The 23,659-nt window shown below is 40.4% G+C and overlaps 1 protein-coding gene and 1 long non-coding RNA gene across 4 annotated transcripts in view; one reads left to right on the forward strand and one right to left on the reverse strand.

Moving 5' to 3' along the window:
* The first annotated feature begins 21 nt into the window (after window positions 1–21).
* On the forward strand, window positions 22–14,636 carry LOC127671753 (uncharacterized). The gene is made up of 3 exons (XR_007974789.1): window positions 22–212; window positions 6,790–6,871; window positions 14,481–14,636. It is a non-coding gene; the product is annotated as an uncharacterized LOC127671753 (long non-coding RNA).
* Ap1g1 (adaptor related protein complex 1 subunit gamma 1) overlaps window positions 3,948–23,659 on the reverse strand; it is a 78,026-nt gene continuing 58,314 nt past the window's right edge. For all 3 annotated transcript variants that reach the window (XM_052166681.1, XM_052166682.1, XM_052166683.1), the window contains 11 exons: window positions 23,298–23,352; window positions 18,901–19,023; window positions 17,670–17,759; window positions 16,981–17,108; window positions 14,643–14,747; window positions 13,461–13,602; window positions 13,155–13,281; window positions 12,808–12,915; window positions 12,529–12,689; window positions 9,237–9,335; window positions 3,948–8,056 (listed from right to left, as the gene is read on the reverse strand). In XM_052166681.1, coding sequence (XP_052022641.1) covers window positions 7,955–8,056; window positions 9,237–9,335; window positions 12,529–12,689; window positions 12,808–12,915; window positions 13,155–13,281; window positions 13,461–13,602; window positions 14,643–14,747; window positions 16,981–17,108; window positions 17,670–17,759; window positions 18,901–19,023; window positions 23,298–23,352 — 1,240 coding nt within the window. In that variant the 3' untranslated portion in view covers window positions 3,948–7,954. The remainder of the gene's footprint in view (window positions 8,057–9,236; window positions 9,336–12,528; window positions 12,690–12,807; window positions 12,916–13,154; window positions 13,282–13,460; window positions 13,603–14,642; window positions 14,748–16,980; window positions 17,109–17,669; window positions 17,760–18,900; window positions 19,024–23,297; window positions 23,353–23,659) is intronic.

The following is a 23,659-nucleotide window of genomic DNA, read 5'->3' on the forward strand; positions in this document are numbered from 1 at the left end:
CCAAGACGCTCCACCCCCTTCGGTCCCGCCCCTGGCCCCGCTGGACCTGCGTAGACGCCGGCCTGGCGAGGCAGGAGCAGAATTGTGGGAGGCTGGCGCCACTGCGGAGTGAGCCTTCTCTGCGCTCTAACCTGAGCTCAGAGGACTAAGGAGCAAGGAGAGCAATTTGCTGCTTTCTGGGTCCTCCAAGAAGCGGCCAGAGGAAGAAACAGGTAAGGCCTGCACCTGTTAAGATAGACAAGACACAGCCCTCCACCATGGGCGGCGCTGGAATTCTCCATCCAAGACGTTCCTGCGCCCAAATGTGTCTGTCCACTGGCACCCACTGGCACTGAAAGAACTGTTGCTTATACTCACCTCTTGTAGGAATAGCTGGCGACCTTCTTCATCAACCTCAAGTACACTAAGCTTTCCAGCCACACTTCCGTCTCCTTTTCCTGTAATCAAAGTATCAGAGTTCCTTTCTCATCTTCAAACAGTAACAAGGTGTGTAAGCTCTCCATTTCGCAAGTCTTAACTCACCAAAGAATATTTTAAAGGTTGACTCTTCTTTTAGTTCCTGGAGTGATAGATAGTAGTTTTGTGGTTAGTGGGCCAAATTATGAGTCTGCCTAATTCCAAATTTCAGTTGTACTCATTATTAGATCTAAACATGTACAAATTACTTGATTTAGTTCTTTCGGATTTTTTTTTTTAGACAGAAAATTACATGTAGCCTAGGCCGACCCACACTCACTATATAGCCAAAACTGGCCTTGAACTTTTAGAGTCTCCTGTCCCCACATCCCAAGTGCAGATGTGCTCCGCCATGCCCAGCTTCCAATTGGTCTTCTGTTATGTTATTGGTATTAGGTCTAGGCAACACTTGTATGCCTGGTGATAGAGGCCAGAAGAGGGTGTCAGATCCTCTAGACCTGCAGTTAGACGGTTGTAAATTGCCAGGTGAGTACTGGGAGTTGCCCCTGGGTTCTCTGGAAGAGCAGCCAGTGCTCTGAACCACTGAGCCATCTCTCCAGACCCTTGCATTGGTTCTTAAGGGGTGAATGAACTCGATTAACATCTGCCTAGCAGTTATCAAGGTGTAGTGAACAAAACACACAAAGAGCCTAACTCATTAGAGATTCATAGTAGCCGCTGAAAATTTGAAATTCTAGATTTCCCAAAAGGTGATTAGCATTAAACCACTCCTAACTTTTGTAAGGAGGCTTCTAGACCACTTCATTTTTAGACCTTCCTCTCTTATGTATGTGTTGAATATTCAGCCAACTTGTAAGGAATTAAAAAACAAAACAACTTCTAGAATAATTGGCAAAGGTGGTCATCTATTATCCACTGCTTCAGTTTGGCCTGTGCAACTATTTGTCTGGAGTATTTCAAATGTAGGCTTAAAAGCAACAGCATTTGAGATAGAACCAGATCTGTCTTAAGATGTTATTTTTCAATTTGAAGCTAATGGACATGTCAAGATAAAACTTTGCTTCAAAGATTCTACCTCATTCAAATCATTTCTTCAATAAAAGGTGTGCTTCTGCTTTCATCTACCACAGTCCTAATCTTCCTTTCTTGCTTTTTTTTTTTTTTTTTTTTTTTTTTTTACTACAGTAAACATGGTTTCTCTCTGCAAAGTTTAATAAAAGGTAAAAGAGAACCTGCTTCCCAGGGTTTTCCTTCTACTTTGAAATTATTTCAGACACCTACCTGATTTAGTTGGATTTCTAACTCCGATTGATTTCACAGCAAACACACTGGTTTGGGTTTTGTTTTGTTTTTTTTTTGTTTTGTTTTGTTTTGTTTTTTTGTTTTTTTATGGCCGGGCACCAACATGAAGGCAGAAGTAGATAGCCAAGGGCAGGGATGTTCCCAAAAGCCTGTTTCTTGAAGTACTACAGATTACCTTTTACAGATCACTTGTGACTTATCACATTGCTCTGTATCCAAAGTCCAACACTGAGCTCATACAAGGGAACAGCAATGTTTTGTAGATGGTTATCTTTTTCATTATCTGGATAGTAGCCTACACCATCAATTCAAAATGAATCCATATGCTAAAAGCTAAGTATTTACTACTTCAAACACTTATAAAAGAAATACCCTGAAGAGCACTTGGCCAAAGGCCTCAGGGAATCAGTTTTTATATGCAGCTACCTTTAAAGGTCCCCATTACTTCAGATCCAGTTCATCAGCAATAATCAGCTGATGTTTCCTTTTCAAATTATGGACTGCCATTAACATAGCATACTGTCACAAAGGTCACAATTGGTGCTCACCCCCAGTTCAAGGCAACATGCATTATGTATGCCAAGTGTTATGTAACCATAATTTCTGGAAATGGTGAACAGCTGAGACTAACCCTAAAAATAAATTCCTCTGAGATTTATGTATGTGTGTGGGGTTGTGTGTGTGTGTGTGTGTGTGTGTGTGTACACAAAAACCATCTGCTGTCACTGCAGACTCCTCACCTCGCATCATACTAATGCAAAGAATCATTAGGATCCCTCCTCTCCTTCCTATTGAGGCTCCATACACACACTCTACCTCTCCAATACACTGCGGAGAAAGCAAGCTAATGTCAGACTTTGGCAAAGAAGCCTGGAACTCCCTATCTATTTACTGAGACCTAGTTCCCAATCTTTCGATGATCACAAAATCTTCTTTAGGCCCAAACCCATTGTTATGCTACCTACCACGGGATGAGCAGGTTTAGGTGTTCTATCTTCTGGTTCCAAACAAGGTTTACCTGACTTCATAGTTTAGAGGAATTTTTGGTTTCTTCTTTTAAAGTGAGCCTAGGGTTTCATATAAGCTAGGCAAGTGCTCTACCGCTAAGCCTCACCTCCAACCATTGAACATTTTTTTCCACCTATGAAGACAACTAAACAAGAGATCACAGAATAATAAGCCATTCAAATGATTAAAATTAAACTGGCAGTTTTGGAATGACATTTAAGCCTATGTACAACCCATCATACTGTTAAGTAAATGTCTAGTGTCTGTTTATTGGCTAAACTGTATCTTTTATAGTTTCACCTAATTATACTTAGATTTCCATCAGCTAAAGTTAAATACAGAAACATGTATTTTAACTACTCCATGTAGAAAACAAGTTTATAGAAATGTTATCAAGTGGTGCCAAAGGGCAATGCTGCATAAAGGAGATAATCTGCCCAGGCCTACACCCTTCCCTCTTCAATCTAGAAACCGTCCTATCTTCTCCATTCTCAATTAAGGGAATGTTAATGAAAGCCAAGAGCTTTCAACCTTCAGCAAAAAATTGTTATCAAGTTTGTGAAGATAATTTGCCAGGCAAGCATGAGGACCTGAACTCCCAAAGGTAGCTCTAATATAATCACAGCACTGGGGATGTAGAGACAAGGTGGCCTGGTTAGCCAAGCAGCTTCGTCTAATGGGTGAACCCCAGGTCCCAGTGAGCTACTGTTTCAAATAACATGGTGAATGGCTGAGAAGAACACCTTTAGAGCAGCACCTGAGCTGACCTCTCGCCTGCCTCGACATGCACATATAAAAAAGGAATTGATGTGTTATACAAAATAAGCCATGGAATGTCATTCATTTGGGCTAGTTAGGCCCTTCTCTATCAAGTCACCAAAATCAATCCAGCAAACAAACAAAACAACAAAACCTAACTTATAATGAAACCTCGATACCCTTACTATGTATTTTATCATAGTAACTTCATAGCTTGGAGGATTCCCCTACATGGAGAAAACAAACCTGGCAGTAACTGCATTCCAGTTAAATGTCCTCTTGCTCTTTGGACTTTTCTCTGTGCAAAACATCTACAAAGTTTTTTTTTTTTTTTAAAGTGTTTCTTCTCTAGGTGAGATTTCTGCTCCTAGGAACATTAAAAGGCTCAGTGTAGCTCAAAGCTTTGGAGTAAATTTTCATCCAAAGCTTCTGATTCACATGCAAGAAGCAAGGCAGCAAAGTTTAAATCATTGAGTATTGACTTTTTATTATTAGTCACTGTTCATAATTTGTTTCAACCAAAGACAATACACACAGCAGAACCCGAATGCACCCCATGTAAATGTTCATATCCATTTTATTCCTCACTTGCCTTCAAGACTTATCATTTCACTTTAAATTTTTTTACATCTCAAAAATATGTCTGCAATAATTAGAAACTTCATTAGCTGCCCCACTTGGAAACAGCCTTTTAATAATTTTACAGTAAAGAAGATGCGATGGGGCCTAATGAAAATGTAACTTACAACAGAGTAAAAGGAGAAGGACCATACAGGAAGGAACAAGGAGGGGGTTCACAAAAGAAGGAGCGCAGAAGCCCTCTCCCATGCCGTCCCCAAATAAAAATAAAAACAAAACACACAAAACGCAAATGCAGGTTCTTAAGGGGGAAAGTTTCCAATGCTCTGTCTTGAAGCAGGGACCAAGAAGCCACTGCTCAAGCCGCTTCGGCATTTTCTTGTTTAAGAATTCCAGGTTCTGGGGTTGGAACCCCGTCTACGGGACCCACTCACTGCTATTGCTTGAAAAGGATTTTCACTTTCAGTTCCACAAACAGCCCCACCCTCCTGAGCCAAAACTGGTCAGAAGTATTTTAAACTTCAAAACTTCCTGTGCAACTCTTTCCCGCCCCCATACCCAGACTGACAAATCCTCTGGCGTACACAGTCCTCCCAACCACAAAGTTTGTGAGTATGCATTTTGTTGTTGTTGTTGCTGTTGTTCTCTCTCAGTTTAGGACACTGTTGTTAAAATACATTCAGTAGGAAAAAAATAGACATTCAAACTCCGTCTTCCCCAAGCTCTCATAGCTGAACTATATACCAATGTAGAAGATAAAGTTGAACCACGGAAGGGGTATTCTCTAACTTCAACATTTTATAAAAGGACGCAGAACTGGAAAGCTGTAGGAGGTGGAAATTTTCAACCTATTAGTGCTGGACAGTTTCAAAAGTCTATTTTCATAGATGAGGGAAACAAACGAAGGTTAAGAACCACACCAGGAAACAAGCAAGGAGTACCTGTACTGTTACACTGAGGAATGTTGCTTTACGTGAAAAAAGACCTCGAGGTTTAACAGATGACAGCATACACAGCAGAAAACCACCATGACTCCCTAAACCATCTCAAGGTAACAGCACCAAAGCATTTTGGGAGAAGCATCTACAGTTGTCTGAGATTACTTAGAGGAATTCTCCCTTAGGATGACTCTGGGATGGGAAAGAAGGATGACATAAAAACTACTCCTCAAGGAAGGCGATGCTAATGAGGTACAAGTGCGTATAAAACTGTCAATAGGTGGGGCTCACTGCTTATCATCTTGGGTTTATTCAAAAGTCACAGAAATCACTGTCTTCACAATGGCTCTGAGGTTGTCAAATCCATCCAAATCTGTTTCCTCTTGAAGGGTTACATGTGGGAAAGGAATGACTGAAATGTGCGAGTAGTCACAGAAACGAAGACATTTCTCCTTTAAGCTGCAAGGCCAAGTGAGAAGAGAACTAATGCTGCTCCTAGAAACTAAGAAGGCACGCTGAAGCTTTCAAAGATCCAATCCCTTGGAACAGTCTTCACAACGATCAGCATCCTAGGCAGGTATCCGGCTGCTAGTCCGTCAGTATGGTGTTCAGGTCGTCTCCCAAATGAATTCCGTATCTACACAGCACCCTTTGTGTTAAGGCCATGATATTTTTTTATTCCTTCTCGATTAAAGCCATGGATGATCATAATCACTACCTCAAAACTCATCAACCAGGCAGACGCTTGGTCAGCAGAGATCTTTCGAGCTCCATCGGCTAGCACTTGGTCTTGAGCAGATTTCTTCAGATTCAACTCAGCTCAACAACAACAACAACAAGCAACCCAAAACCTGAGCTGGTTAGCTACAAATGTAAGGGAGAAAATAAAGCCTCCACACGAAAAGGAATGTTAAGACAAATTCTATTCAAGAAATCCACCAATACAGCATTAATCCTATCACGTTTCACAGCATTAAATAGCCATCCAATGAAATCCGTCTGCAAGAAATCCTAAAGGCTTTCACTTATCAGGCAGAGCGGCTGTCGAAAAGTTTGCACTTGTCCACACCTGTTTTGCTGAACACAGGAAAAATATCCTGTTTGTAACTCAGCTGTCCATTTACCCAGTCAATTAAGTTTCAGTAAACCTTGCTCTTAAAGGACTATTAAGACCAGAAACTTTCCCTTTTGGAGCCTTTAGTTCAACTCCAGTTTGTCAATGTTAGGAATAGTCTAGCATCTGATACAGAGCTAGGTTTGACAAGACACTGAAGATTTTAAGTAAAGGCATGGTGAAATGGAGCAGGGAGAAAAGGAGACTTGTATCAAGGTTTAAAACTAAAGCCAAAGTGTCATTTCACTGCATAATACAGTAACAACTGCAAGTGCTTTACAAGTGAGGGGGGGCACTTTTTCTTTCTCCTGCAGTAAACTGGACATGATGCCTGAATACCTGAACATACATAGTACATTCAAAAATGTGTACCACAGACGATCACCTTTACCTCATTCCAGCAAGTCAAGATAAAGATTTGGTAACATCAGGGTCTGTTCTAAAAAACACTCGGCACTCAACTGTTTAAAAAGCTCAAACCTTTAATGCAAATGTTCATGAGATTGGTCTCTCAAGAGACCAATTTCTCATACTCAGGAAAGGATATCCTACACTATGGTGACCATAAGACTCGCTCTCACATAGGGGGCAAGGAAGCTACAAGGCTTCATTTCAACACCATCAAGTACAATGTAGGAACGATTTCTTTTAACTGTGTGGTCTTTATTTCAGTGCCAGTGTTACAGATACAACACAAATGTTCCAGTTAGAAGAAGGAATTCAAACGGAATGCCAAGGTCCAAGCCAGGCTCAGGTAAGTAAAGGGAGGATTGGAGCAATGGATAAGCTAACTCCAGTGTGCTCCAGAGTGAGTCTGGTACTGCTCTTCCTATGGGCCATGGTGTTTTGGGACAGGGTCTGCTCTGTAAGACTGAACTCCTCTTTTGACCCATTTACCACAGCTCAAACAGGCAAGTGACAGGCGTGGGAGAAACATTGTTGGGGGGAATAGGATCATTAATAATTATTCATGTGTCTTTTAGAAAGTGTCCACTTTGCAATTTAATGGGAATTGATCTTGAAAATCATGGAGAGAGAACTCATGACTACAGCTAAAGAATGGAGAGAAAGGGGAGCGGGAAGAGCCTTGGAAGTTTCTATTACAAATAGAGCACCATATCCTTCATGCCAAATCTCAACAAAAGCTCTTTGAACTGCATCTGTCCAGTGTTTACAAACAACCTCTCAAGGTCTAACCAGCTTTTTTAATATATAACAAACATACATACATGTGTGTCTGTGTGTATACAGCAATGCACAGAAAAGGCTCCAGGAGCCTAACACCTCTTTCAAACATCGGGAGAACCAGCAGAAAAGGGCAGGGCTCCCTTATGTCCATTGTTACAATTCCATTCCAAATGCCTGATGGTAACCAGCCTTATGATGGTAACCAGTTAGTGAGGAATAAAACCCCACCTTGCCCAGTCCAAGAGATACAACAGTAGAAAGTAGGGGCCACTCTTTGCCGCAGAGACAGAGTGAGTGTTTTCTTGCCGTGAATTCCAGTCCTCTCCTCCAGGCCAGCTGCTGATTGCCTTAGTGGCCCAGAGAATGTTGATTCTGGCTGCAGATGTGGGAAGGGTGAAGTGCAGAAAAGGGAGAAGAGGAGGAAGAGTGCAAAGTAGCCTCGAGAAGCAGCCAGCCTCAACAGCGGAGGAGAGGACAATAGTCTTTACTGATGCTTCAAGGTCAGCAGTAACTTGAGGAAAACCCTCCTCAACAGTTCTCTCAGCTCCTCGTGCCCATGGTACAGTTGGGGGGACTCGCCAGCAATCACAACCTCCTTCCCAGAATTCCCTTGATTGAGTGGGATAAGAATGAGAGTGGTGCTGCACCCTCATTGCCAGGACTGAGGGGGAAAATTGTTCACTTCTGCTAGGTCTTGCATTGCTGAGCCCTTGTGATTATATGTGAGCTTGATCCGCATTCGCAGCTGTTGCTATAAAAGGGAAAGAGAACCATAAATTAATTCACTGAAATTAAATCGCCCTGTCTCTCCAGTCTATAAATAGACTGTTTTATGTAAACAGGGTTCCATTACATTGACCAGGCTAGCCCCAAACCCTTCAGTTCAAGTGATACTCTGATCCAACCTCCTAAGTACTGAGGATTACAGGCACATGCCAACATGCCTGGCTCCACAGATGTACTTAATCCTAAAGGTAAATAAAGTACATCTAAGTAAAGCTGTCTCAAGTGGCAAATAGACAAAGAGCCAGTGCCAAAACATCTATCACTCTACACTGGAGCCTAAGAATCAACATCAGGGTCATAAAGGGAGAACATGCATATCTAGAATACTAAATAGGTCCCCAGTGGTGCGGTGGGGAACAAAAGATCTAACTCTTTGTTCAAGTCTCTAGAAAATGAGGAAACACACTGTCACAAGTTCTACATGCTGGTTGGTATATAGAACCCTCAGTAAACATCATCAATGTTTGCATTCCAAAGCATAAAAGAAATACCCGGGTACACAGGTAACAGGAATGGTTTTATGCGTACTGTACTTTGTGTGACAAATGTCAAATATTAAAACATTTTAAAAAGTTTTGTTGCAGGTATCAGATAATGAAAATAGTGTGTGCTTGTTTGTACTAATGACATGATCAAGATACAAAAAAAGAACTGAGAAAAGGCATAGTAATACAAAAGAAGGAAATAGCCAGAGGGCTTGAAAAGCAAAAACTGAAAACCAGACTGTTAGTTATGAAGTAGGACCAGTTGATTATACTGTGAAGATATAATAAGACTCTTGCTAAATTGATTTCTACTGCTAGTTTTCATTTAACTACTTCACTTAAAATGCTTCCAGTTTTGATAACCATACTAAGTTACAGCAGTAAATATGGATTTTTGATTTTACCTCTGATTTAAACTTTGGTTAAATCCTCAAAACTATACTTTTAATCCTCACAAAAGAGAAATTTTAGTTGCATTTTAATGTCACTAATCTTTTTGATGTCCATGGGCTTGGTTTATCTCTAGAAAAAAACAAGGAAGTTAGACCAGGCATTTTCCTAGATCTGAGTCAGAAACAAACAAAACTGAAATGAAGGTTTTTTTTTTTTTATAATGTGAGCTTACCCCGTATATAGACCTGTTTCAAATGTACTACTCACCTTCTGTGGGTTCAGAACTTTAATGACTTGTGTGATGGTCCCTGTATTAAAGGCGGGGACGACGCTGCTGCTAGGAGACAGAAGCTGCAGCTGGAATGTCTACAGAAGAACAAAGGGCACTCTTGAGAACAAACAGCAGTATTAGGTCAAAGATGTCAGAAGTAAGAAGTTAGACAGCCATCAGATGGGTCAAGAAACAGGTTTCTCCAAGTTCTGCCCAGTGCTTATTTTCCAGACACCTACCCATGATATATAAGCAGAACGTTACTCATTCAATTCAAGCCTCTGGTTGTGGAAACATAAAGGTGCCACTTTTCTGTTTCTAGCTAAGGGAGCTCTAGCCTAACAAGTCTCAAAAGGTAACACTGCTTGTTCTAGAAACCCTGCTTAGTAGGAACTGATCAACTGTGTAAGCAAAGATTGGATACCTGTGGCCTGACACAAAGCCAAAAAGAACCTGAAAGAAAAGCTTTCCAAATGTAATAAACCAAGAAACTAGACACTGACTATAGACCTTTATGTTTCTCTGTAACCTGATGACTAGGCCTCAGGGACTTGGACTTTTTGCTTCCTAAAGCCTGAATAATGTGCATTATGCCAAGGTAGGCCAAGCTCTGCCCCTTCAAGAGAAGGGAAGGAATGGCTTGAAAAGTCAGCTGTTCACATGTAAGTGGAACATTCAGGATTGTTCCACCAGAGTCACAAGGCCCGAAAGAAAAAGGACAAGCAGAACCAGTCCAAACAACAAAAGACCAAGATAAGCCAAATATCTTAATTTGTTGAATGTGGATAGGTTTTTATCGGTTTAACAGAGATGAGACAAGAACGTGCTTTAAGCAAGCAGGTAGGTAAGCCACACTGTGAAAAGCCTTTCCCTACTGACAGAGGAACTCGTTATAAGCTCAACTATTAGAAAAGGAAAGAGTCAAACTGAAAGCACAGACTTATTATCTTGGGTCTCATTTATAATTCTAATCTCAAAATGAATTATGTAAGGTAAAAATGTCATTACTAATATATTTCATTACATTTAAGATACTATCAACTATGATGCAAAGTTATTTTATATAGCACCAAAAAAAAAAAAAAAAAAAGCTATGAAACTATGCTTACATGCCAAGTTTATTTCTCTATGGCCCAGGGAGGAGGTGATCACACTCAGGGCCTCATATATATATAGGCAGTACTCCCTCACTGACCTACAGCCTCAGCTTTAAGGTGTCAAGCACAAATTGCATGTCAATTTCAGAGACATTAAAAAATGAAAGCAATGTAGTAGAATCTATGAAATGTAGCATTTTGAAGCTCAAGATACACCATCAAAGCGAAGTGCTCGGTATAACACCTAAAACAAAGCTATGCAAAGGTGATGCTGCTAGCCGGCGTAATGTCATTACTATAAAGAACCCAGGTTGTAACAACAGGCATTTCCTGAGCACTGAACACAGGCCACAGATGGCTTCTAGTTGGGTCCGATGTAAGAACCTCAGTCACTGTCAATGTGACACTAAGAAGTAGCTATCATCATCACCACTCTCTGCAAGTGAAGAAACAGAGATTGACCAACTTCAGGAAACACGACTAGTACTAAGATCAAAATAGAACAGCTCTAGAATTTATTAGTGACATAACTATGTCATATAACTTTAAAACATAAATTATACAGGATCTAAAAATTATGAGCAAAGGTTAACAAAATGAACAGAAACTACAGTGAAGCACTGTCAGCTTCCAAATGTGTGCTATATGAATGTCATGCTGCACATGTCACAGAAAGATTAAGTTAGGCCAAGATTAGCTTTAGTTAACCCAGTAAGGATCAGCTCAGTCTAAGGCAGGCTGGCCAATTCCAGCCTGCCATCTGTGTCCAGCGCAGTACTGGGGCTCGGCATGCTTGCTCACTTGTCTACTGGCCACAGCTTGACAGCCATCTTTCAGAGAACCTATGTATTCTGCCCATTCTAAACGTCATTAAAACTTTTTCATTATTCAAAAATGAATATAAATATTACTAAAATTAAGATTTGTTAAAATTTAAAACACCTCAATTTACAAAACAGCCATTGGTGTAATAGTACACTGGAGGTTAAAGAGGGGAAGACACTCACCCAGGTATCAAGACAGAAAGTTTTCTGAGGCTGGAGGGATGGCTCAGTGAGTGACGACAGAGCCCATATGGTAGAAAGAGACTGTTGTCCTCCAGCCTCTACACACATACTATGACATGTGTACCCACACACATACATGAGAGCACATGAAGATATATATAAATATAACTTTAAAGGTTTAAAATATCTATAGTTTTTAAAAAATATTAATTCTAATCTAGTGACTAGCTACCAAACAGTCCTTTATCTAAATTAGCTTTTAATTCTATGTTAACTTTTGTGTTTTTAGATCTTTGGTACTATATTACTAAACCTATGTCAATATTCAAGCATTGACCTACCACCTTCTAACTAACATTCAATTCTCACTAATCCTAGGTTTTGGTTTACTTTTTTAAAAAAAAAATAAGGTCTTACTGTGTATGCAACACTGGCTATGTAAACTTTACTACTTAGATAAGGCTGGCATTGAACTAAAGGCAATCCTCCTGCCTCTTCCTCCCAAGTGCTGAGATTAAAACCATGTGCCTTCATATCCAGCTAAATTTCTTTCATTACCATACCAAAAGAGTATCATCTGTCACTGGGTCTAGAGTTACTGGGCCTGAGCCACTGGGCTCAGCAGTTAAGAGCAACTGCTACTCTTCCAGAGGACCCAGGTTCAGTTCCCAGCACCAACATCAGGCAGTTCACAACCGCTTATAACTGCAGCTCTAGGGGATCAGATACCCTTTTCCGGCCTTGCTGGATATAGACAGACAGAGATACATGTGCGCGCGTGCGCACATACACATACACAATACACTTACAGAGACCCATCCAAATACATACAAAAAAATTTAAAGCATGTAACAAAGTAAAAGTGTTGACTGAAATGGCATGTTTCAATGAACCACAATGATTTATTTTATTTTATTTATTTATTTTTTGTTTTGTTTTTCAAGACAGGGTTTCTCTGTATAGCCCTGGCTATCCTGGAACTCTGGAGACCAGGCTGGTCTCAAACTCAGAAATCCACCTGCCTCTGCCTTCCAAATGCGAACCATAATGATTTTGTAACACTATTGACTTAAGTTAAATCTGAAATAATAATCTCTAAACATTAAATATATCCTTCATCAAATGCATGAAACAGTTAGCTAATTTTTAATCAAAATAAATAGGCAAAGAAGCCATTGTAATACCTTTGGTACTGCAGCCTGGAAAACAAAGTCCGTCATGTCTAGGTCTGTGCTGTTCGAGGCCTGTATTGTTATCACTGTTACACTGGGGTTGGTGTTTGACCGTTCAAAGGTGAACTCTATCTTCAAGCCGTTCTTACTGTACGCTGTGATGGAGGGGATGCCTTGGAAATTACAGGAAGAGCAGTCATATTGGAGGTATCTAACAACAGAACAATCAGTACTCCTTTTGTTCAATAGCCACAACTCAGTACTCAAGTGAGGATGGGATGGTAACTGTACCTGGAGCAATGTCATTGAAGAGAGGCTGTGACGAAAGCCCATCCAACAAGAAGGGAGTCTGGGCTATCTGTGGCACTGAGGCAGGGGTAGGAGCAGCAGCTGGAGCACCTGAAACAAACACCAAGAGAAAGTCAACTTCAGGGAAGCGCTGCGGTTACTTCCAATACAGGTTAAAGAAAGAGGACCAAACAATACACAAAAGCATGGGCCAAACCAGAAGAACCAAAAGTTCAAATGCCTTAACTTCTGTTCACCAAAAATAACCATTAAGAAAAAAAGGATTCAGTATCACTTCCCCCAAGATGTCTACTGCTACCGGAAAAGTAATAACTCCAGTCTGGCTTCACCTGTTAGGGTGATGTCTCCTAGCAAGTCGAGAAGTTCTCCACCAGCAGATGCTGGTTTGCTTGTAGGTGCAGTTGGAATAACAGGTGTTATGTCATTTCCTCCCAACAAATCCAATAGATCATTGGCCTAAATAAGGAAACAATACCTTCATTCATAAGTTGTCTAAAGTATATTTAACACAGTATTTTCCCTCAATACTTAACACTAAGGATGGCAATTATCAAGCAATCAAAAAATACTAAAGGACAACAGCTAAGAAAAAAGCTATAGGAACTAAAATATCACCCAGCCCCAGACAAGGCTACCTGGCTCGTGGGTTGTGGCCCAGAGGGTGGTGGTTTAGTCTCTAGTGGAGCTGGCTCTGTCTCTCCATTTGTCTGCACAATCTCAGAAGGGCCATTTGTGGTCACTTTTTCCATGACAGGCATTCTTTCAAGTAGGGCAGACCTAGAAGAATTTGCAGTGGTTAGTTATATTCTAGGCAGTCAGCCTAAATACCCCACACAAAACAATCTGTATTATCAGTTAATGTTGAAGCCTAACAGGGAAAAGCATCTCCCCTTCCCACCCAACATACACACACACACACACACACACACACACACACACACAGAAACAGGAAGTGGATTATAAGAATACATACATGACCTACATTCTCAATTGGATTAAGAACAGTCAAGAGTCTTTCAATACACAAAATGTCCATCTAAATCCCCAAACATACTACTAAGACAAATGAAAGGTAAATCGACAGGTAGCAGCAGACTTCAATCATGAATTAGATATTACATAACAAAAAGAAGAAAAAAAAACAAAAATGTTAGGCACCAAAATGTTAGAAATAATGGGATTTATGGGATTTGAATAAAATTATTTCTCTTGAGCCTGGCAGCAGTGGAACACACCTTTAATGCAAGCATGGGAGGCAGAAGCAAGCGGATATCTGAGTTTGAGGACAGCCTGGTATAGAGCAAGTTCCAGGACAGCCAAGGTTATGCAGAGAAACCCTGTCTCAAGAAAGAATAATAATAATAATAATAATAAAATCTCTTGGAAAAAATGCAACTTCCTTTTAGCCAAATAAAAATGGAAAATGATGCAAACTTTACATACGAGGTAGAGGAGGGAGGTAGAATAAAAAACACATTATTTTTTATTTATTTATTTTGAAGCAGGGTCTCACCATGTAATTCTGGCTGGCCTGGAACTCACTCTGTAGACCAGGCTGACCTTGAACTCAGATAGATCCACCTGCCTCTACCTCCCAAGTGGTTGGAATGAAAGGTATGGCCTACCACATCTGACTCAATGCACTTATTTCTTAGGTTAGAAAGAAGAGAAAATCGACAAAACAAAAGCAGCCACTCAGTGAGAATGAAGAACGGCTACAAGCTCAGTAAACGCAGCACAAGCAACAAGTGTCCTTCAAGGACTACAAGGACAAGTCACTCAGGTGCCAGAGTGACTGCTTGGATCCTTCTGCTCACCTCATGTGGTCATACTTCTTAAACAGTGCGTTGTACTCTACTGCCCTCTGCTGGAGCTCTACATCGATGCTGCTCCCATAGATGGAAACCACCTTCTTAATTCGGCTGAGGACAGATAATATGATAAATGAGACCAATCATTCAAAACACAAAATGTATAATCAAGCAGTGAAAATGGTAAAAACAGAGTTTCTTGGTTAAATTTTTGAATTATCTATGTTTCCTTAATTCAAATTGTGTTTCAAGGACAAATATAATTCCCTTATCTCCATTCATTCATTTATCAACATTCTAACTGTAATGAGAAATTTCTAGCTAAGTATTTATTCCACATCCTTAAACTTACTAGAGGTTTGGGAACACAGCTTAGTGGTACAGTGCTTCACAGCATGTAAGCTGTGAGGACTGAAGTCCAATATCCTCACTGAGAGAAAAAAAAAAAAAACTTGCAAACAAAAGTACCCATCATTTTGCCACAAAAGAAATATACATTAGCCAATTCTCTTTCTTAGTAACATTGAAAATGAGGTTCTAGCCTCAGAATGCTCACTACAGTCCTTCCAATTAGCAATTTAAACACTAAAATAATTACATTTCTCACAAAGCTACCTGGCTGGTGGGTTGTGGCCACTTTGAAAATGAAACAGAAAATAACTTTGTCTGGAAAACTGACTCAAGTTAATTTTTGCTCAAAATAGCATCTATTAAAACTCAAAAGATTTAAACACACACACACACCCCACAGAGACACTCACACAAATCTGGATTTTATTCCTAAACCAACATCTTAGACTAAACTAAGGCAGACATAGTGGTGCACGCCTTTAATCCCAGCACTGGGAGGCAAAAGCAGGCAGATCTCTGAGTGCAAGGCCAGCCCGGTCTAAAGAGAAAGGTCTAGAACTGCCAGGGCTACATGGAGAAACTATTTCTCAAGGAACAACCAACAAACAAAAAAACCCCAAGAAACCACAAATGTTATAAACTATACTATAAAACTACAGGTTTAGCTACAAAATAAAGCACAGTAGGGAGAGACAATGACAGAACAAAATACTAACACTAAAGAAAGATGAATGATGAACTAGGCATTCTGTGTGTGGTACTAAGTAAATTAAAACTCGTTTTACTATTGTCTCTAGTTTTCTCCATTCCTTTTTTCCTAAGATTTATTTTTATTTTATGTGTATGAATATACACATTTTTTTTTTGTTTTGTTTTGGTTTTTTGGATTTGGTTTTTTCGAGACAGAGTTTCTCTGTGTAGCCCTGGCTGTCCTGGAACTCACTCTGTAGACCAGGCTGGCCTCGAACTCAGAAATCCACCTGCCTCTGCCTCCCAGAGTGCTGGGATTACAGGCGCGTGCCACCACCGCCCGGCTACCATAATGTACATTTTATGAGTATGAATGTACACATAAAATAAAAATAAATCTTAAGAAAAAAGGAATGGAGAAAACTAGAGACAATAATAAAACGAGTTTTAATGTCTTGTCTGAATGTATGTCTGTTCACCATGTATGTGCAGTGCCTGAGGAGGCTAGAAGAGAATGCTAGATCGCTGGAACTGGAGTTACATACAGAAGGCTGTTAAGTACCATGTGGGTGCAAGGAATCAAATTTGAGTCTTCTTCAAGAGTAGCAAGTGCTCTTAACTTGCTGAGCCATCTCTCCAGCCCCATTTTTATCTCTTTTTGAAATTTTCTAAGATAAGGTTTTAAATTTCTCAGAGAGTCCCATGTAAGCTAGCTTAGCTTGAAACTAGTCAGATAGTTAAGGATGATCATATACACTTGATCTAGACCCTGTTTTTTGCAGTGTTTGAGATCAGCCCCAAGTCTTGTATGTATTAGAAAAATAAATATTCTACCAAATGAGTTACAGAACAGAGGCTAGGGAGATGGCTCGGTGGGTAAAGCAATTCCCATACAAGCATTAGATGTGGCAATACAGGGGCTGGAGAGATGGCTCTGGGGTTAAGAGCACCAACTGTTCTTCGAGAGGTCCCAAGTTCAAATCCCAGCAACCACATGGTGGCTCACAACCATCCGTGATGAGATCTGACTCCCCCTTCTGGAGTGTCTAAAGACAGCTACAGTCTACTTATATATAATAAATAAATCTAAGATGTGGCAGTACATACCTATAATCCTAGCACTACAGAGGTGATCACTTAGACACAGATTATTGAAGCTTTGTGGCCAACTTGTCAAATAAGTGAGCTTCCAGTTAAGTAAGAAACCCTACCTCAAAAATTAAGGTGGAGAGGGACAGAGAAGAGACTCAATCACCTTTGGGAGTTAGAGACAACCTTTCACCTCTCCTTCCCCGGTACTCACTTCACAGTACAGGTGAATCGGGTTGACAGCTTCATAATGGCAGTGAGAGCATAGCCTCTTGTCACAGAGGTGGACATGTTAGAGATCAGGACACTTTCTAAAATATCCAGCACTTCATCTTCGGTCACCTGGGAGGAAGAAGATGCAACACGTAGCCAATAAAAACAGTGAGCTGAAGGACCCTACCTCCCCTGCAGTGCGTGCTTAGTTATCCCACTGGTCAGAGCAGGTTTTTAAATGACAACTACCAATTAAGAACAGGTTGTGGCAGAAGGAGAAGAAGTGTACAGGACACAAAGAATTCAAGGCTGTTGTCAAACCCTCTCATAAGCCAGCCTTTCAATGAGCAAATGGAAGTGAACACATGCCTCCTTAGCTGCCCAGAGCGGGAGAAACAACTCCATTTGCACTGGAGAAGAATGAGACAGCAGCAGTCATGTTTTTGTGTTGGGTAGTGGGAACTGAACTCACCATTAATCCAATAACTCTATAACCCTAGTATATCCCCAGACTCACTAGAATGGATTTAAATCCACACAATTCAAGATACTGCATGTTCTAAGTACCCTGTGTCTAAAATTACTTCTGTAAAAAGCTTCCAGGAATTAATTCCGACTCCCCATTAAACATTGTTCCAGTATCAAAAACACATTCTTGTTACCTCCTTAGTTAAGAATAGCAAGAGATACCTGAATAGGCTCTTCCTCTTCACATTGGCCAGACACAAGAAGATCGCCATATTCACCTATACACCACGCAGCCACTTGTACCAAGGGTTGCTGCCAAAAGAAAGTCAACGCCTTCAATCTTGCAAAAAAATTATTTATTATTATTATTAAATTAAAATTAATTTAATTTTATTTAATAAAAATTAAAATCATTGCATATGTTTATATATGTACAGGTAGGTATATATGTATATGAGTATGTTTATATATATATATATTGGTTTAAGTGTTTGTGCACACACATGGCTAAAAGTAGAGGCCAGAAATCAATCTCTGTTGCTTCTCAGATGTTCACCTTTTTTTTTCTTATGTGCATATGCATGTGGACACGTGTGAGTAGAGGCCTGAGGTTCACAGCTTCACTCCATCTCCACACTATTCATTGAGCAGGGTCTCTCTCTCTCTACTCAACAGAGCTCACAAATATGGTCACCAGGTTTGTTTTAGCCTGTTCTGTGTGAGTATGAGAGTCACAGGTAAACAGGCATACCCAAGCACTTCTATATGATTTTGTTGGTGCTGGTGACCCCATCTATATACTTTTGCCTTTCATGTTCATTCTGATGACACCAACTATCATTTTCAAGATTTCTGCTTGTATAGACAGCCTTATCCACTCAGCAAAGTCTGCAGTCTCAACCAGTTTTTGTTCAACTCTTTTAGAGACAGGAACTCTCACTGGCCTGTCTTTACCAAGCAGGCTAGGCTGGCTGGTCAGAGAGCCGTGGAAATTCACCTGTCTCCTCCTCACCAGCACTAGGATTACACAAGCCTGAACCACCACACATGCCTTTAAAAGGGGGTGGGGGTGGGGGCGGAAAGTGGTAGGTGACACACGCCCTTTATGATCCCAGCACTCAGAGGGCAGAAGCAGGTAGGTCTTTTTATAAACTTGAGAAAAGACTTGTCTAAACAGTGAGTTCCAAGCTAGCTAGGGATACACTGTGAGATCTTGTGTCAATAAACTTAATAAATAAATGATAAAAATAATAAAAAAGAACCAAGGGTACAAGGAATAAAATTCAGGTCCTCATTCTTGCAGAGTCCAGAAACTTTAATGGCTAAGCTACTGTCCAGACCCCAAAAAATTATTTAATGTAAATTACATATCATCAATTGTAAAGTTCAAAACAGAGTATATGTCTCAGTGTTCGTGATATAAGAAGAAAATCAGAGTATTCTTCTCACTTACTTGAGAATAATCCCCCAGAACTGCCTTGTATAGGCGCTGGACTGTGTAAGCATGCATCTCCACACTGTTGGTTATTAACTGAATCAAGTTGGGAACTGCATCATCACGAACATAACTTCCTGCCTAAAAGGAAACAGGAACAGTTACTACAGACCACATAAGCAGTGTGGGCAAGGGCAAGGGAACAGGTTTGCCAACTGTTTTTTTGAAAAGACTACACAAAAACATACAAATAAAAAGCAAAGATAGGGTGATTCTAACCAATAGGTCTACAAACAGTCCAAGCCTCAAAGTCTGGCTAAAATATTTTAAGCTTTTCAATTCTAACAAATTCTAACACACACACACACACACACACACACACACACAAATTGACAGTCAAAATCAAAATACAAAGTTCAAATTCCCAAGGATGACATATTTTTCTACTTACGGAAAGACTGAAATTTCAAAAACGCATTCTTTGTAAACTTATTTACATTTCTGTTCTCCACATCTCCCCAACATTATTTGAACCCCACGAGCAAGCTTCAGCATCCACAGGCAAAGCAATGACAGACACCTGTTATTTTGTTCTGTTTTCAGCATTAGGGGCAAATATAGAGTTCTCACAAAGGCTAGGCAAACACTACTCCTACACCATACCCCAGCATAGCATAGGAATTCCAAAAATCAGCTTATTTAAAGTATCACACTGCCATTTAGAAACTAGTGCTTACTGGTATTATACAATCAATGAACAACCATGGGGATGGGGATAGTTTGCATTTGATTATACGTGCCCTGATCCACTGATTCTGGCATGGCACCTGGGATTGAAAACAGTCTTATAAATGCTACGTGAACATTCTTATCACTGAACCTTCTCTTCAGTCGCCTTCCCTACCCTTTTAATTGTGTATTTTACTTGTGTGTCTACACATGTGCCTGGTATCCATGAAGTCAAGACAGGGCATTGGATCCCCTAGTACTGGAGTTACAGTTGGTTGTAAGCCTGCTGGAATCCAAATCTGGGTCTTCTACCTGAGCAAAAAGTGTTCTTAATCACTGAGTTGTAGAGACAACCCCACCCCCACCTCCACACTCTTCTTACTTGCATGCTTGTGTGTCCACATATGGATAGATGTGCACACATATTGAAGCCAGAGTTTGTTTATTTGATTGACTGACTGATTGATTGATTGATTGAGGCAGGCTCTACCACTGATTCAGGAGCTTCCAATTCAGCTGAGCTGACTGGCCAGCAAGCTCCAAGAATCTGCCTTTGCCTCCACAGCACTGCAACTACAGGAGTGTCCCACTACACCCAACCTTTTCTTTACATGAGCTGGGAATCAAACTCAGGCCCACAATTTATTCAGCGAGTGTTTCATCTGTAAATGGGCCATCTCTGTAGCCCTGACTTTCGTTCTGAGACACAATCTCACCACCCAGGCAGAACCTCAACTTTCAGTCTCCTGCATAGCTAGTATTACAGGCTTAAAGCTGCAGGGAACCCCACCCCCGATTACTAAACCTGATTTTTTTTTTTTAATATTCTCCCAATGTCTGCAGCCATGATAAAGCAAAGCCACTTAACCTATGGGGAAGATAAGTCCCAGGCAGTTAGAATGCTATAACTAGCCACATGAAACATAGAATAGGGATCCCAGCTAGCATCATTCCACTGCAGAACACAACAGCAGAACTGACTTACAAGACACGAGCCAGGCCTAATTCTGGAAGGGCTGAGGTATCACAAGCAACCAGAATGCTCACTCAACACACACACACACACACACACACACACACAAATGGTAAAAAAGGAAGTGGGAAACTAAAAAAATCTGTAGCACCAGGTGGTGTCACACACCTTTAATCCCAGCACTTGGGAGGCAGAGACAGGTGGATTTCTGAGTTCGAGGCCAGCCTAGTCTACAAAGTGAGTTCCAGGACAGCCAGGGCTACACAGAGAAACCCTGTCTGAAAAAAACCAAACCAACCAACCAAACAAACAAACAAACAAACAAAAAAGATCTGTAATATGGCTGAAGTATTTACATAATTCTGTGTACAGCACTTTCAAAAAGAGAAATATCATCACAATTTGAGAAACTAACTACTATATCCAACAAAAAAACAACTTTTCAAATTCACACTGAACCCCACATTTTTGGACATAAAAAAATCTTAATGCATTTTCAAGAATAAAAATCCCTTATATAAGCTGGACAGAGGGACAACAGCACAGCGAGGGCTCTGAGTTTAGGCCCCAGACCAGAACTGACAGCATGAGAGTCTTTGAAGACAATCAAGAGCCATGGGCAGAAGTGTGGTCCCATCCTTAAACCTTCTGGTGGGGAAGCATGAGCCTGTCTCTAGGAAGGAGACAGGGAGGAGTGAGGAGCAGGGCATGTGTGGCACCAATACCTTAACATTAAGAGCCTGTCTGCAATGCCCCAGTAGGGTGCCTGTCAGTATATGTAAGAGGCAAGAACCTGTTGTAAGGCAGCAGCTAGATTCTAATGTTATATTCTTACAGGGCTAAGGAAGAAATGTCACATGGTCATAAGAATGAGTATTCTAATTTGCCTATGACTTTTGTTAGAATATAGTTAATCCCCATTATCAATCACATCAACTTTCGGTCTTTGTCTTAGGGTTTTACTGCTGTGAACAGACGCCACGACTAAGGCACTTTTAATTGGGGCTGGCTTACAGATTCAGTGGTTCATTGCATTATCAAGATAGGAGCATGGCAGCATCCGGGCAGGCATGGTGCAGGCAGAGCAGAGTTCTACATCTTCATCTGAAGGCTGCTAGTGAATGACTAGCTTTCAGGCAGCTAGCAGTAGGGTCTTAAAACTGACTCCCACAGTGGCACACCTACTCCAACAAGGCCATACCTCTAAATAGTGCCACTTCCTGGGCCAAGCATATACAAACCATCACAGTCTTCTAGGAAATTAAATCTGCTAACAGAAAATAAAAACTAGCTCATCCCAGAAAATTCTCCACCAAATCCTGTTGGTTTTCTGTTTGTCTGTCAACTAGCAGGGTCTTATACTATAGTGTAATCCAGCCTTAAGCTTGCTCTGCAGCAAAAGCTAGCTTTGAAATCCTTAAAGTCCTTTTCCTTAAGACTCCTAAGTGCTAAGATTAGAGTCATAATCCACCATGTCCAGCAACAAATGCATCTAAATCATTATAATTTACTGAACCAATTCTCATTTATACACTAACAATTGCTTCCTGTTTGCCTCTACTATAAAACAAAATTGAAACTTTTTGTTTATTTCGTTTTTCCAGTAAAGGTTCATCTGTGTAGCCTTGGCTGTCCAGGAATTCAATCTCTAGACCAGGAAAGCTTTGAACTCAGAGATCCATAGCTTCTGTCTGGGATTAAAGTTCTTGTCCAGCCTGAGCTACATGCAGACTGTCTCAAAGGAGAAAATACCATAGATTAATGATGACACTTTGTTTTTACTTTTCCTATTATTTCTTTGATTGTAAATGTGTTTTTCAAGTGTTAAACATTTCTTTTCATGAACTACCTATTCAAATGCCAATCACTGGTACCTGGATTTTTCCCATTTATTTACATATTAAAGATGGGGGGGCTGGTCTACAAAAAGTCACAGAGAAACCCTGTCTCAAAAAAAAAACGGGGGGGGGGGGGCAGAGGATCCTGAATCCTGGAGAGCTAGCTCAGTGGTTAAGAGCACTGACAGCTCTTCTGGAGGTCTTGAGTTCAATTCCCAGCAACTGCATGGTGGCTCACAACCATCTATAATGGGATCTGATGCCCTCTTCTGGTGTGTCTGAAGACAGCTGCGGTATACTCATAAATAAATTAATTTTTAAAAAAAGATAACAATATGCTGTTGTGTTGCGATGTTTTCCCTACTTAGTTCTTAAATCTGCTAATTTATGAGTTTCTCGTTTTCAATGCAGTCATTATTTTCCTTTACTAGTAACATCGTGTCAGGCAGTACATCTTCTTACTATGCCATCAGACTCTATTAACTAGTTAAAAAAGAAAAAAGAAACCCTCAAATGCAAGAAGAATGTCAAAGAAAAGACAACATCTAGACCAGGAACTGTAAAATAAACCTAGGCATTCAAACCTCACAACAACTGAGTAGAGGACAGAACTCAAAGTTCGAGCCCTTGCCTAGTATGTGTAAGGCCCAGGACAGCATTTTCTGTTTCAAACTCTGCTTCTAGGTTCCTGCCTTGGCTTCTATGATGAACTATAGCTTCTAAGCTCCAAGTTCTTCCCTTGAAAGTTGTCAGCGTTTTATCAAAGCAAGACCAGGACAGTTACACAATTTCTAATCTCCTCCATGAAAATAGGGGTTTCATCTGCCTCGTTTCCAGGTACATTCCCTACATAGTCTGGTTAAAAAGCTACATACCGTTGTCAAGACACGCATAATTGTATCTATATGCCACCGTTTGGAAGGTGCGTACCTGAGGAAAATAAGGTGAAAAACACTGAAATTAATAAAGTGCACTATACCCAGTAACTTTCAAAAGTTATGTTCTACGATCTTTTCTAGGTCTTCTAGTAAACTTTTCTATTTGGACATATTACACCATGAAACCTAGCAGAAACACCATTTCAACAAACCATCAAATATAACCAAACTTACATTTCCCTTACTATTACAATAGGAGTAATTGTGCTGAAAATATGGGATTTTGTCACAGTTTCTCAGAAGACAAATCATATTGTCAGGGAAAAAAAGAAGGCAATTGAGGAGGGCCAGGGAGACTG

The sequence above is a fragment of the Apodemus sylvaticus genome, chromosome 21 (genome assembly GCF_947179515.1).
Source record: "Apodemus sylvaticus chromosome 21, mApoSyl1.1, whole genome shotgun sequence".
Classification (NCBI taxonomy): domain Eukaryota; kingdom Metazoa; phylum Chordata; class Mammalia; order Rodentia; family Muridae; genus Apodemus; species Apodemus sylvaticus.